General features: G+C 34.5%; 1 protein-coding gene across 1 annotated transcript in view; it reads right to left on the minus strand.

The window, feature by feature from the left end:
• Positions 1–14,844, minus strand: part of LOC120770739 (protein kinase C, brain isozyme-like) — a 41,044-nt gene extending 26,200 nt beyond the window's left edge. The window contains exons 1-3 of the mRNA XM_040098328.1: positions 14,754–14,844; positions 14,138–14,217; positions 5,234–5,348 (exon numbers count right to left, since the gene is read on the minus strand). Of these exons, the coding sequence (XP_039954262.1) occupies positions 5,234–5,348; positions 14,138–14,217; positions 14,754–14,844 (286 nt within the window). The remainder of the gene's footprint in view (positions 1–5,233; positions 5,349–14,137; positions 14,218–14,753) is intronic.
• Positions 14,845–17,073: the final 2,229 nt, after the last annotated feature.

The raw sequence follows: 17,073 nt of genomic DNA on the forward strand, positions 1-17,073 counted from the left end.
TGTGACGTTCCGCATTAAGAGGTTACATGGGTTTACGGATTTCAAAAATTCGAATTTTTTAATAATCTTTTTAAACTCTACAAAACCTCAAGAATATTGCCCTAAATTTTCAAGTTGATCCGAGAAACAGTTTTGAAGTCGGTTGGCAAGATTTCTCGAGAACTATTCAACCGATCTTCATGAACTTTACAACTTTGTTTCTTAACAACAACACGATATTTTTTATTTTAGATGATCCTGTAAGGAGTTATCTTGCAAACGCGGGTGTATCTTTTTCCGTGGGCTCATTAGAAATGGCGTCGCAATGGTCGAGTTTAAAATATTTGTTTTTCCAAAAATTTCTTTTTTAATAGTGTATGTTAGTTAACATAAAAAATTCTAATAAAATATACTCGTATCATTTTTTATATGAGAAAAAAATTGTTGACAAAATGATGTTTTTTATCCGAGGAAACCCATTTAACCCCTTAACTGAAACACTATGGCCGGTTTTTTTTTTTATTAAGAAATATGGACCAATGGTTTCCTTTACCCATAGGGTGCAACAAATAGTGATCTATTGACAATGTAACTGTCACCAGGAATAAAAGGACCCGATTCCCCAATCGTTGACGATGGAGCGGACGTTCCATTGGCCGACTATGAAGAAGTTCGAGTACCCGTTCTGAAGAAACACATAGCGACGGGCCGATGGACTGCCGAACGAGGTATTCGAATACGGTGGCGAAGAACTGATAAGGTGCATGCATAAGCTTTCTTGTATAATATGGTCGGATGAAAGAATGACCGACGATTGAAATTCAAGTATGCTCTGCCCAATCCACAAAAAGGGGACCCCCCAATGTACGCCAGATACCGTGGGATAAGCCCGCATCGCGAATAGGTTCTATCGAGCATATTGTGTGAAAGATTAAAGCCCACCGTCAACACACTGATTGGACCTTATCAGTGTGGCTTCAGACCCGGAAAATCAACAACCGATCAGATATTCACCATGCGCCAAGTCTTGGAAAAGACCCGTGAAAGGAGAATCGACACACACCACCTCTTCGTCGATTTCAAAGCTACTTTCGACAGCACGAAAAGGAGCTGCCTTTATGCCGCGATGTCTGAATTTGGTATCCCCGCAAAACTAATACGGCTGTGTAAACTGACGTTGAGCAACACCAAACGCTCCGTCAGAATCGGGAAGGACCTCTCCGAGCCGTTCGATACCAAACGAGGTTTCAGACAAGGCAACTCCCTATCATGCGACTTCTTTAATCTACTGCTGGAGAAATTAATTCGAGCTGCAGAGAGAAGGTACCATCTTCTATAAGAGTGTACAACAGTTGGCGTACGCTGATGAAATTGAAATCATTAGTTTTTTTTTCCAGAATGGATAGTGAACCGAAGAAAACTATTGTCAACAGCTGTACTTCGGATTGAAAAGGCCATTGAGAAGTAAAGTCCTCTCTCGACAAATAAAACCCAAACTTTATGTGCCACTCATATTCTTGTCCTGCTATATGGTACAAAGGTATGGAAGATGAAAACATCTCATGAGTCGACGATACAAGCTTTCGAAAAGAAGGTTCGGGGAAGAGTTATGGTCCTTTGTACATTGGCAAGCGCGAATATTCATTCATCGTTCGATGAAACGAAGATCTGTATGAGCTAAACAACGACATTGACATAGTTCAGCGAATTAAATGTTGGATAGGGCATGTCGTCCGAATGGATGAAAACACTCTGGTTCTGAGAATGTTCGATGCAGTACTCGGTGGGGGAAGCAGAGGAATTCCTCCACTCCGTTGGGAAGACCAGGTAGAGAAAGACCTTGCTACACTTGGAATCTCCAATTGGCGCCAAACAGCGAAGAAGAAAAACGATTGGAGCGCTGTTGTAAACTCGCCTGACGCCTAAGCGGTGCCTAAGCCAATAAAGAAGAAGTTCGCATATATACAGATGCACCGTCAGAAGGACATGCTTAAGTGAATTTAGCTCGTCACGTTAATTATTTATATATGTTGTTTCCTTTTGCGTGTTACAAACAACGCCTACAACATATAATAAAAATTAAATCAATTGAAATTGTTCAAATGATGACTCTATTTGTGAAAGCTCCAAACATAAATGAAATTAGAATGTAAAGTATAATTAGAATTGTCTATTTCAGTTTAATTAATTGCATATTAAATACCCATTGGCATAAAAAATTTCAGGCGCCTAAAAGCATATTACCAACTTTTTTCAACTTTTGCGCACATGTCATTTGTTAGTATATATGCATAAATTAGCGTTTTTCCAAACTTATTTTAAATTATCAAAATTATGCTTAACCCCTTAATATTGCAACACACATATATATAAACATATAAACGTATGTATGCAGCGTGAACGTGTAAGTGCGGGGGAAGGCAACACTTTTTAGTTGTAAATTTCCCGCAGATACTCGCCTGCGTTGCCGCAATTAAACTCACATTAAATATGTATGCAAAAAATGAAGTACAAAAAAATTTGCAGTAACGAAAATAGCCGTAAAACTTATTTAAGCGCGTAAGTGAGTAAGTAAAGCGCCACAACGCTTCGTAGCCAATACGCAAATGCATGTATGGGACCTTTTGTTGTCGTTGCTGTTATTTTATAGCCTTAATGTACGCATACCTTTAATTAACCGCGGACAATCTGTGTGTGTGTATGTGTGTGAGTGTTGACATTCAGTGAACGGAAGCGTGACTGTTGCTGTTTACATATGTGTGCTGCACACATATACACATATGTAAGTATAAATCATACATATTTGCTTGCATTTACATTTGTGTATGTGTTACTCACTCGACCAGCGCCATTACGGCTCTTTGGAGCTTGTCAGGCCAAGCACACACCCAATAACCAAATATATGCATATATGCAAGTAGTAGAAGTACATGTGTGTGTGCATTTATAAAGCTATTCACAATAGCTGTTTTATCATTTATTGCAGGCATTATTGCTAGACTCTACTGTATGCTTACACATACACGTCACTCCACATCCATACGTAAAGATATATGCAAATAAATTCAAGCTTTTGTCACATAACAATTGTTCAACAAATGATTTTATGCCTCTTGTTATTAGCTGTTTTAATAGCCTTATCTGTCTGTTATTGCTTTTGTTTACACAAGTGTTGAGTCAAGGGATTTTAGTCATAAGGAGTAGTATAAAGGGAAAAATAAAATTTTTTGTGGTGTAATGAAATTTATATATTCGTTCATTTTGGGTAAAAGTGCATATAGCCCTGAAGCATCTCCGTTGTCATATTTTAAATGAACCCGTCGAGTCGATTCCTAGAAAAAATTTTAGGCCTATTCTGCAAATTTGTGGCAAGTTTAAGGCGTTTTTTCGATATGCGACGGTATGTTTGATCCATTCTGGGCATTACAATGGACAAGCGGCTACAACAGAGAGTAATTAGTCTATTTATCTAATTTATATGCTTAAGTTTTGAAGAAACTGAATCTTTCAATTAAAACCGTTATTTTACGTATTGTCCTTAGTAACCCAACGAGTGTAATGCAAATGAAGTTTACTAATTTTCAGCATTGGATGCTGGGTAATCCAAGTAGAGGTACTTTTTATAATAGTTTTTTTGTTTTTTGAAGCTGTCATGCTATTTTCATTCAGTATTGGTTGATACATCCTCTACAAATTTTCGATTAAGGCCTTGGAGCAAAACATCACGCGTGTCATTCCCAAGTTACCAGTCAAAATGCTCGAAAGTTGAACCCACCGAATGGCCGTGGTCAACATTTGAAACAGATAATCTTCTTAAAATCAAGGCAAGAAAGAAAGGCAAGCCGAGCGGCTATAATGGCCTTGAGATCACTGCCTAATGTAAGCTCTCTTATCTTATTTCATAATTCTTTTTCTATTCTATTAGTAATATGTTTAAAATAAAATACGACATGTCATATACTTGCAGTGTATAACACATCTAGTAACCTGATGAAGGCTTAAAATGTCATTTTTTCTTTAATGAATATTTCATTAAAATTTGGGTGAATAAGTACTGTGCCAAACGATATTTTAGTTCACGACATGCTTGCAACTCAAAGACCTGCCAACATTATTCATTGCAAACGATCAGCGCAAAGTGTTGATATATCATATGCGTATGAAGTAAAAGCAATGCAAAGGCAACAAGGTGCAAATCGAATCAATGAAAATTGCAAAAAGTTTCTTAATGTCGCTTAAGAGCACACACAAGCGGACACTTTAACGTGCACAGCCACATCCAGGTATACTTGTATACGCAGAAGTGTAGGTGCTCACAGGGGCAACATTTCATGCACAATCTCTGGATTCTTGCGAAACAGAAAAGGGAATATTTAAATTGAATTGAATACACAGGGTATAGCGTCCACCGAATGTATGCGCCAGCAGCTTCTCTGGTTGAAAGGTGAGCGGAATATGAAAAGAAATTTTTGATGGCTTTTGACAAAGAAGACGTGTTGAAGGCGTACAGATTGGTTGATGGTGAGACAGATTACTTTAAATATGCAAAGGTGTGCTGATTATATTTGAATGAAAGATGCCTAATTCATGTTTAACAGTGAGCAGAAATTATTACAACTTGTTTCAAGTTTTGCTGTAGAGATTTTTGAAATTATTACGCAGTAATTACATTACTTAGCTAATTTAAATTACAAAACAAAAAATGGGGTTTCATGTATTTTTTACATTTGTTTACACACCGATTTGTTGAGGTGATGGCTATATTAAGATAAAATACCTAATAAATACCTAAAATAATAACCCAAATAGTGGAGCATATCACTATTTAGGTTATTATTTTGGGTATTTATCTAGTGCTTGCAGCTATTTGCATTTATTTATGTATGTATGTATTATATTATGCTGTATCAGCTGCCACCAATTCGAATTATCAAAATGTTACTCATACGTCATGTCACACCACAAGCTTACATGTAATTTTTTGATAAAGCTTTAAAACAAACTAATGTTAGCAAATTTTAATAAAAAGTAAACATGAATTTTGTAAAATTAAAGAATATTTCAAATTTATAGAACGCATTTAACATTTAAAATGCTAGTAAAAAATCCCTTCATTCAAGCACATCTCACTCTCACATATTTAATAAGTCATTGTGTGTGTAATTTTCTCACTTCCACTTGGCACTGTCTAAAAACTCATAATTGATACGTCTACACACACATTCACTCTCTTGCAGTCGCACACTGTTTTTACCTGAGCATTTGAGACCCTGATGGTAGATGCCATAGAGTAGCGAACCACAATGGTCGCAAAATGTGGGCCCACCAAATGTGAATGGTTCGAAATGATGAACTGTTTGTGGCGAATCCTGTGATGTACAAATCAATGTCATGAATTTTGCAGTAATTTTTGGATACGCAAAATATCGAATTTATTTTTTTATTATTTTAATATTTTATTACATAATTAATTATATATATTTTTTTTAATATTACGTAATATAATTTTGACATTTTAAGAAATTTTTATTTGTTTCAATTTATTTCATATTTATTTTTTGTTGTTGTAACAAATTTTTGTTTTTGTAATTTTCCATGCCCGTGTAAATTTTTCCAGTCAATTACGCAGCGCCCACATTTCGTGTAATCAATTTAATACCGTTATTTGAGTTTGGATTGGTTTGTATCGTTTATTGTTGTTAAGAACAAATACAGTAGTTGTTGTTATTGTTGTGTTGATGATGTGTTGTTTGTGATTGCATAAGGTTGGCGACGACATTGATTGCGCGAATTTTCATGCCGTGATTGTTTTGTGTGCGATTTTTTTGTACAAATTGTTCAGTCAAAAATTTATTGCCAATAATTGTTGCGAAAAATCGCGTAAAATTTTTTTTTGAAATAGCGTTTTTATGTTTATGAAATTTTTTTTATTTATAATATTTTTTAAAATATTTATGTTTAGATTTATTTTATTATTTTTATTATTTTTTTAATTTTTTATTAAAATATAAAAAATTTATTTTAAAATATTTTTAAAACATTTTTATTTAGTTTTTTTATTATTATTATTTTTTTCATAATAGTGTTGTTGTTATTTAAATTTGTATTGTAGTTTATATTTATCCAATCGTTGTTATTGGTTTGTTAAAATTTTTGTACAAATTTTGTCGTTGGTGAGATGATTGTTTGTTCATGTTGAACGCACAAAACGACACAAGACACGTGATATGTTGCAAGTTGCATGCGTCGGGTTGCAGTTGATGAATTAGATGTTTCAATTGTTGTTGATGTTGTTGTGAATGCATATTGATGAAAAACCCATACATAAAAGAAGAAGAAGAAAACATATGAGTATGCGTGAACTACGGTTTGAAATTTTATATATGTGTATTTATCTAAATTTACTTAATTGAAATGCAAAAGCTTAAAATGAAATTTTTATGGATGATTTTTGGTTAGTATGATTATAAAGACGAAATATATACTAAAAAAATTCGAACAGAACTGTAAGTTAGATTACCTATACTTTTTATATAATAAATTAATCTTAAATGTATTAGTAATACTTTCTATATCTTTTTTCTTTTAACTAAATAAAAATATTAAAGTATTAAAAATGAAAATAGCACATTCTGCATTCGAAACTTCACCAGTGCATTTTTAGATAGTTTATTTTAAAATTCTTAACTTGTTTGGGTCTTAAATGAGAAGGACTGCGTTAGAAGATAGTATAAAATCAGAGCAGAAGTTAAGCCAGACCAATCTCAATACTAAAATACCTAGAACTCAGTTTCAAATCAGTAGGGTTATAAAATCATTCTTTACTATATACGTAGGTTGTCTTTTATAATTTGGGGACTAGAGATCAAAAACAAATATTAATCACTCTTTTACATGCGTGTGAACCAATTCTTGAAGCACTGTTGCCACTCTGATTGAGGTATCTCCAAAACATGCGTTCTGAGCGACCAAACATAGCTTCAGCTGTTGACCTCTTAGTTTCCTTTTTACGAACGCAACTAAAAAGAAGTCATTCGGTGCCTAGTCATGACTTTACGTTGGATTACTTATCAAATCGATGTTTTAAGTGCTCATATATGCAGTTGTTTCAGTCGATGTGTGAGATCTCGCATGGCTGTGGTGAAGAGTGATCCGTCTTTGGTGGTTTTCCTAATTTCTCAAAAGACAACTGGCAAACAAATGGTTGTGCACCACTCAGAATTTTGCGCTCTGATTTGTTCTAGTGGTATGATTGCGACATATTCAGATAAACAGAAAAAAAATTGCTTAGAAGTGCTTCCTGCGCGAACAACTTTGATTAGATTCGGCTCATTTAGAAACACCCATGTATTCGACTGCTGTTTATTAATGAGCTGATACGTATAAATCCATAATTTATCAGCGGCCACGTTATCATAGACATGTTTCAAAGCACTGCTATCGTATTTTTAAACATGTCTCTCGACCAGTCTCGAGAACAGTATATTTTAAACGATCGACAAACTGGATCAAACTCGTCAAAAAAATAAATAAATTCTACAATCAAATGTTCATACAATATGGAATTTATGCAAGTCCCACTTATAACTACAGCTGTCTCCGTCTCACGTTAAGGCATATAATGATCTTGCAATATTAGTTTGCGCTTAGGCATCAATAGCTTCCGGAACAGCAACTGATTTTAGATGACCATTAAGACATTCGTCTAATTTCACTTTTTGGCCGTAATGAGTATTTTAAAATACTGCAAGCAACACAAGGAGGATGGAGTCATGTGTAGATGCTCACGTAAGTGAGGAAAGTTATCTGATTGCCATTTACTTGGGAGTGACCAAAAACGATTATTTGACTTATGGCTCAAGCAGCTCTCCACTTCCGACCTTAGACCAAGTATCCTCTGGGTAACCAAAAAACGTCCGCTTGAAGGCGAGCTAAAGTGAAAAGTCGAAACATCACTCACCAGAGTTGTGCGCCGGGGTTGGGACCCATCTCGTAAAAAACACCCGCAAGGAAAGGACAAAAACAGCCTCGTATCAGAAACCCCCTTTTGATGAGGACCACTGCAAACGCATTAAGAATTACGATTTAAGGGCATGCACCTGGAATGTCTAATTGCCGCTGCCCAGCTAGTTGATGTCCTCGTGAAAATAAAGGCTGACATTACCGTCCCAGAAGTGCGATGAACGGGACAATGATTATGACGAGTAAGTCTTTGTGGCATTTAAGCATTTACTACAGTGGCCATATAAAGGAGCGCAAACTCGGTGGGAAAGAGACTCCTTCGTCGACCCAGTTTCATAAACGTCTGGCCACACAATCCTCATCAAAGCGAAGTTCTTCAGCATATCGCTGATTTGCACCCACGCCTCGATGGAAGAGAAGGACGATATGATCAAAGATGTCTCCTATGGGGGCTCGGAGCGCACCCATGAGAGGCTTCGCCGGGGCCTAAAATATAGTTATCTGTAGTACTACATTTCAGCGTAGGAAAATTCATCAAGCTACCTGGCTGTCTCCGGAGTGAAAAGTCACCAACCAGATCGATCATGTTGTGATAGACGGAAGACACGTCTCCAGTGATTTCGACGTGCGTGTGCGCCGAGGTCCTAACAACAACGTCAGCATCGAAATCTAACACAGAATAACTTTTTCCAACGGTTGCTACTTCGAATTGAGTAAGCACTTGAGAAGAAATGTTCTCTCTCGACGAACAAAGTCCAAACTCTACAAATCAGTCATTGTTCCCGTCCTGCTATATGGTGCAGAAGCATGGACGATGACAACATCTGAAGAGTCGACGTTACGAGCTTTCGAGAGGAAGGTTCTGCAGAAGATTTATGGTCCTTTGCGCATGGCAGCGGCGAATACCGAATTCGATGGAACGATGAGCTGTACAAGATATATGACAACATTGACATAGTTCAGCGAATTAAGAGACAAGGAGGTGATGATGACGTAGAACTATGACCTTGATTGTCGAGCTCGTTATCATACTGGAAATTTGTTCTTAATGAATTAATACGAATATTGGAACTTACTGTTAGAGCTTTGAATAAAAGTACGTAGAGGTCTCTGCAGCCTTATTTGATCATCTATGGGTTAATGGTCGTTTCCAGGGCCTGCTGTGATGCATCCGAAAGCGTTAACATTCTTGGTATTATATTATGTTCCAAATTCATGCGAAATTTTAAATCTTGAAGATTAACGACTTTTAAGATAAATGCCAAATTCGTTTCTTGGAAGCACCAAGTGAAGGAATTAAGGTAGTGGTACAGAGGAGAAAAGAAAGAAGAGTAGCATATGCAGCGCGTAGATATGCACTCACTCACAATAATTTACATATTTCTACATTGTGAAAATATATATTTGCGTTGCGTTGCATAAAATTAGAAAGTCACACACACACATATACGCAGTTGTTGCCTGGCAGCTGCAATGCGCTTAAGTTTATTTTGTTCCATCTACTTTTTACCTTTTGGCATTCAAAATTAAGCGAAAGTGGCGAAAGAAAATATTTTTTGCGGAAATACAATATTCGTGCCATGCAGCGTTTGATGCCGTATAAAACGCATTGCAAATAAAATGTCTTGCGCTCGCATTTTCGCAGTGAAAAAAGAAAGGGATTGTCGCTTGACTGAACATTCGCTTGCTTGCCGCACTTAATATTTACCAGTTTGTAGCACGCAATGAGAAAGTATACGTGCGCGTTAGAGTGCTGCATTGCCTACGTATGTGTGTATATACCTCTGTGAGAGCATGCTGAAGTCGGCGTAACTTTTGGCAAACAAAACTCGTAAAATATAAGAAGATATGTTGCAAGATTATATATGCAGCACGAGTATGGCGAGCAACATGTCTCTGCACGGCAAGAGTGTGTGTGTTTTCACGCACACCAACAACTGCGCATATGTGATTATGCGATTTTCGAAAATTTTTTCACTGCTCATGCGAATTTTCCAAGCGGCTGCGCTTCTAAAATGTCGCATACAATTTTTTAAGTGGCTGAGCGCTGCAACTTTTTAGTACTTAAAATTATATTTTTCCACATTATCGTTCCATATTTTAAGGAATATCAACATGCGCCATAAAAACTATTAATATTATAACTGCATCATATATCAAATACAGTTTATACTCGTTTACATATTTTAATTTAACCTTTATGCTCTTGCGTCTGCAGGTATGCTACAAGACCGGATTTTCTACAGAAGTGAAAGATCTCTTTTTGGAGCTGTCGGAGATCCTTATCCTGTCGCTGACCAATCTTCAAATACCCGATATGTGGAAAATTGGAAGAGTGGCCCCACTACTGAAATCTGTCAAACCCGCCAACAACGGCAAGTCCTATCGTCCAATAACTCTTCTCTCCTCAGTAGCGAAGGCACTTGTGGCCTTGCTACTCCTGGCCTTCACGCACCACCGGAGTCTACTAAATGGCTTCCGAAAAGTGCTCAGCACCATCACAGCACTTAGCGTCATAAACGCCCAGATAGTTCATGACCTCAACCAAAACAGAATTAAAAAGTGGGTTCCACAGGGTAGTGTCATTTCCCCGTTGCTGTTTAACTTCTACATCTCGAAACCATCAGAGGAAATTTTTATCACCTCGTGCGCTTATTATTGCATCATAATGACGTTGGCAATGGAATTTTTCTCGCTTCCTTGCTGCACGGAACCAAAAATTCTACCCCGCTACATTCACAGCGACCATACTCACTTAATATTGCGGTCGATGGCATTAAATTCCGACCGTCAATAACTCCTCACACGACCGCGATTAGAGAAAGGACAAAAAATGCTCTTGGCAACATACAAGGCAATCGGCCGGCCGGTCCTTAACTGCGCCACACCAATATGGTCGCCTGGATGCAGTGAAACGCAACCGAAGCACTCAAGCTAAATACATGTCAGTAGACTGCAGAAATCATCACTGTAGTCACCTGCTTGTAGCGGAACCGCCTCCTAAGGGCATCAAGAGGGTCTTCCTCAACTATGTCGACGACATCAGAGAATACGCCGACCAGACTGAACGCGAACGTCATTCACAGTGGAGCCATTAACATCTTCACCGACTTCCTCTCAATGTATAGCTTACTTGAAGTCAAACCACCACGTTTCCTGAGCCTTCCGTTGGATGACCTCGATGACAACTTATGTAATCCTTACCATCCTAACGGGAACTAGGTAACTGTTACTACAACAACAACATCCTTTATTCCTATAAAATTGAAATAAATATAAATTAAGTAATTTAATATCTAAAAGCCGTCACCACAACAAGTTAGTTTTCTTCTTCCATTCTTCTTCTATCGAATTTGTTTTATGTAAATTGTAAAGATTTTTGTTGGCGCATTTGAAGTTTCCCACTACTAATGTCTTTGCAAATGAAATACATTTTAAAACTTCGTTTTATATAATGTTGTACGTTAAAAATTGTCTCTTTTCCAAAAACACGAAAAAAATGCACAGGTGAAGTTTTGCGCTGCATTTATCCTCCGTTTTATGTTTGCTTGCAGCTGACGCGTCACATGTGGTGCAGCTGACAAGTGGGTGTAAAAGTATTTGTGTGCGTGTTAACGGCTTGACAGTTCTATAAAAACGCACTGTGTTTTGCAGTTTTTGTTGTTTTGTTGGTGTGTAGGTGTCAGCATTAAGAGGGCCTGTATGCCCTTAAAATTTACAAAAACGGTGAATGTGTTTATATGAATGTAGGTATTGCTGATATCAAAGAGAGAGAGCGAAAAATTCTGCTCAGCCAGTAAGCAAGAGCAAGTTTGATACTTGAGAGCTCAATATAAGCGGATACAGTCTGCAATATCTTACTTTTTTGGACTAGTTGGAAAGTAGTTATGCGGAAAATTGTGGTTTCGGTATTTGAAAGTGGAATAAACTAAGCTTAATTTCTTGTTCATAAAGAGGGTATAAAAAGTGTATTTTCGAATATGAGCATTAGCTTGCGAATATTTTCAGTTTTGTGTTGGAAATGAAACTACTATGCTATATATTTTCTTAGAGTATTTGCATATATTATCTTATGTACATGCATGTATGTATAAGTGTTTGTGTAGGTGAATTATGTTCTACTTCAAACGCAGCGCATGCAGAGAATGGAGAACTAACAATATTTTTTTATTATCTCGTATGAAAAATACATTTTTTATGACTATTAGTTATGGTGAGTATATAGTTTATTAATCATATATTTAAATTATAGTTCATTATTATCGCTATTAGGTAATCATTATGGCAGCATGAAAGGATTTCATTTATGGCATGTGTAAATAAAATAAAAGAAAATTGATCATTATAAAAAATTACTTAATATTACCGTGACCGAAATGTAAAAAAAAAGTAAAAGTTAAAAAAAAATAAAATAAAAAAAAAACATTTTTATAAAAAAGTATACATATTATAAAGAATATTTATAGAAAATGATAAGTATGAAAAGAATGGAATAAAAAAGTATTCCAAATTTGAAACGCAACAAATTTCTGCTTTTAACATATTCATTATTTTATTTGAAATGTATTTTTTTGTTAATTTTTGTTAAATAAAAAAATATATATGCTATATACATATGTACGTAAGAATTTAAGTTTGAAATTTGACACTGTGTGTAGCAAAACTTTTTCTTAAAAACCAAAAAAACTAACGGTAAATAAATTTTTGCTCTTTCCCATTCGTACGCGCTACGAATATCGCGAGAAGAGAGAAAATAGAAACACGCAGACTATGAAAAAGATTAAAAAATAATCTCTCATAATATAATATATTAAATTGCAATATAAAATCGTGTTTAATCGCCGTAAGTCAAAATGATTATTGGAAAAAGAATTAAATGTTATATAACAAAGTGGCTACAAATAAATTGAAAGTGTTGTTATGAAAATTTAAAATAATTATAAACACAATAATTTTTAAATGAAAAAAAAAATATTATTTAACCCTTTCATGTCCGATGTTGCTTATAAGCAACATTTACATATATGCTTCTAAGTACCGTTATATACATTTTTTTGACGCGCCGTTTTTTGCATTATGTAAAGAATTTAAAAAGATTAAAATAACTGTTTTGTTGTAAAACCAAGGAAACTACATAAATAAATGAAGGTAATAAAGTTATTAATGCTAAAAATAAATCATTGGAGAGGTGTTTAGTTTGTTTAAAATAAAAGTGCTGTTGTCTATAGGCAACATCCTGTAACTAACGAACCAGGATACTAAGGACTTTTAAATTTTTATCATTTAATACTTGTGTTAAAACTAACATATATCTCTCCTAAAAAATGTTTTAGCTGCACCCATTTTAATTCGGGCATGGGAGGGTTAATAACATGTTTTTTTTAATAAAAAAAAATTTAATTAATATTTTTAAAACTTAAAATCTTTTTTTAATTTTTTTGATAAAATTTTAAAATTAAAGAAAATTATTTTTGATAAAAGTTTTAAAATTGGCTTATTAAATTTTCTATAAGAAAATCTTTTAAAATAGGAAGTGTTTTTAAATATATATTTAATTCTTAAGTATTAGATGTTTTGATGTTAATGAGGCGCATAGAAAAATTTTGAAGCGAATATTTATATTGTTGGTATAAAAGAATAATATTGAAAATAAATTTATTTGTAAGTAAGAAAATTGTAAAAATAAATTATTATAAATATAATACATACATCTATCTTTTATTATGATGTAAAAATAGTAAAATTTGTATTGCTTTAAAAGAATATCGATACCTAATAATATATTGCTCAAGAAAAGTCATAAATTATGATTAAATGTTTGATTATGAATGAATTAAAAATAGTCAAGGTTTTAATAAAATTGTTTAGTGGATAAAATTATATATCATTATTATAATGAAAATACTAAAATATTTTTTAGAAATATCTTTATAAAATTATAATATTTATTGAATTAAATTAAAGAAACTAAGCTTGCAGTGTTAGTTGATTATATTATTTAAATTGTTTGCTTATAAATTTATTTATTTTGTCAAAAAAAAAATAAAAATAATACTGTCGTATAAGCTTTAGAAAGTAATTAGTAAAATATAATAAGTTTCGCATTCTTTTTTATATCAATATTCTTATATACAAGTTATTTAATAAAAATTAAGCTTATAAATTTTTCTTGTTTTTTCGTTTCAGAAACACTTACGGAATCGATTCCCTTATCCTTGCCCGGGCATATGAACGTCACATATTCGTGACAGCGCTTGTGCACCACATACGAACAAACTGTAAATGAGAGCAGAGAAGAAGAAAAAGGATAACAATAAGAAGTACGGTGAAACGATATAAAAAGTTAGTGATGCTCAGAAAGTTGAAAGTGTCGCCTTGCTTCCTGTACTTCGCCGATATTAAAATGTGGACAAAAGTTGTGCCACAAGCGTTTGGAACACGAAGTCAGTTGGTTGCTGTGACAAGTCCTAAACTGGCACAAGGAACTACAAACGCTATGTAAGTGTATATGTCTGTTATGTATATAGAAAGTTACTGTATTCCGAATGTAGGTATGTGCGCGTATATTTCTAAGCTGTAACACTAACCATAAGTACCTTATAGGCCAATCTCGTACTAACCATGTATTGACTGTCAGTGATAGTTGTGGGAAAGTTTAAGTGATATGCTTCCAAATCAATACTGGCACTAACTACTCTACTTGTACAACTTTACTTTGTACTTTGTTTTTTTCTTGCTGCCTGTATTGTCCTCGACACGGCATTTGGTAGTCATTGAGGTAGAAAATTTTGCAATAAATGTTTTCAACTCACCTTGACATTGGAATCCTTGTTTGCCAAAACCCCTGGAGGTTGCAAAGAACGAGAGAGAGAAGGAGGGAGAAAGAAAATATATATTAAACATCTTTGTTCGTAAATTATTCAGAACTGTATATATTCTAAATGGAACTAATTGGATTTCTTATATTATAGATTTTTTTATATTAATAATAATAGTATTCCCAAAATCTTGACTAATGAAGTATTTACTCGTATCTTAATAATCGTCACATTCAAACCAATTATGTAACCTGATTATATTGATACACTGACATTTAAATTCAAAACCAAAAAAAAAACTGTTTCATAAAGTACCGCACATACCATCACCAAACATTTGGAGTAAAGTCAACCGGATGTTCGAAAATTTTGAGATTAAGTAGTTATATAGGGGTGTAATGCAAGAGACTGGGTAACATCCCAGGGGGCTGCAGACAAGTAAGAGTCACGTTCTACCGGAAGGCTGGCAGGGGCATCCACGTTACGACCAAGTACTTCAAGGCCACCAGCCTCTTCTCTTTCTTAGTAAAAACTCTGGAGAGACTTGTGGCCTAGGTTGGTAAGAGGGCGTATTCCGAAGGACTATTTATCAGAAGCGCATTATGCTTATTGTAAAGGCAAGTCAGTAAAACTTCCCTCCCTACTATCGTATCATTGCTTCAGGAAGCCATTACGTGCTTAAAAAACTTGAAAATCTTGGCTGCAGGGTGATTGATTGCCCAAGCAGACGATGTAGCGCTAATTATTAAACGAACGTTCCTGAGTATTGTTTACGAATTGACAAAGGAGTATCTCAGCGTAACTACAAATTGTGCAGTCATAAACGGTCTCGACATCCACTCTAAAATCGAGATGGTTTCATTCACTACAAGATACAAGATCCCAGTGGCACCGCTGCACACTGGTCGATTTCATAGGCCAAAAATAAAGAAATAAAAGTTTGAAACTTACCACTTTTTGTATCAAAGCTATTTCTTAAAACACCAATAAAACTAACGGTAAATACATTTTTGCTCTATCCCATTTGTAGGGGCTGCGAAAAGAGAGAAGTGAGACAATAGAAACACGTGGAATGTGAAGTGAAAATAGCTTAATAATTAACTTTTATAATAAATTAAATTGCAATATAAAATCGTGTTTAATCCCCATAAATCGAAATGATAATTGATAACAACGGTATAAGTTATATAAAAAAGTGTTTTTTATGTAATAAAATGTTGTTTTACTATTTTAAAACAATTGTTTTATAAGTGCCTTTTTGAGTGGTATGTTTTTTTTCATACATCGATTTAAGGTATACAAAAAGTTGTGATCCCTGTCTCGCCCTCAAATGAATCAAAATTTTGTATATCAGTTAATGTTTTCTAAGTCTATGCTTTTGATTTCAGCTGCAACTTTTTGCAACTTTCTTTGTTATTCATGCTATTCTACCAGGCATGCGATATAATTTTTTGTATTTATGTGCATGTATTTTCGTGCATATTTTATTGTTTTTTTTTCGTCATACATATATGTACATATTTGAGCTTTGGTTTTCATTTTATCATTTTCTCTCTTTTATCAAATGTTTGTTTTATACGTACTTTCATTTAGGCACATCATATGGGTGAAAACTTTCACGCCTATATACATATAATATTTTATTTTTGAATTTTGGTGTTTAGAAAATTTGTGAAGTAATATCACTTATCACCGAAGCAAATTTAATAAAGCTTCAGTATCTACTTATTAGAAGCTTCGTTAGCAAAAAACTTGATTTTAACTTTTTACCCTGCTGTGATGACATTTTAAAGGAAAAACAGTTATTCTGAGCAAATAAAGGTCTCAGAATCTGATCTTGAAGTTGAGATTATGAAATTATTGAGCCACATTGCGTCACAAATGTAATTAATGAACGGAATGAGTCCTCTAATTACTTATTATCAATAGAAATATGTGGCTTTGATGGCAATTCTGGTCAGAGCGAATATAGCAGAAATTTGAAAATAATAATTTGGAGGACAATAATTAATTTGTCACGGCATATGTCCCTGTATCAAATAAATCAGTTTTTGATTTAGTTGACTAAGATTCAAAAAAATCCTTTTTTTCGTTTATTAACTTTTTAATTTAATATAATTAATTAAAATTTGTTAAAATCGGGGGGTGTCGAAGTGGGAAACGGGAGAGGGAGATTTTAAAAAGCTTTGGCAAAAGTTTCATTTTTATTTAGGCAGTGGAAGTCTTTTTGGCCGCTGATTCCATACAATATCGACCACAGTGCGCTGCTGCGAATGGGAGAATGGTCTGCAACCAGCGGAAATAGTGAAAAATC

This window comes from Bactrocera tryoni, chromosome 3 (assembly GCF_016617805.1).
Source record: "Bactrocera tryoni isolate S06 chromosome 3, CSIRO_BtryS06_freeze2, whole genome shotgun sequence".
Lineage (NCBI taxonomy): Eukaryota > Metazoa > Arthropoda > Insecta > Diptera > Tephritidae > Bactrocera > Bactrocera tryoni.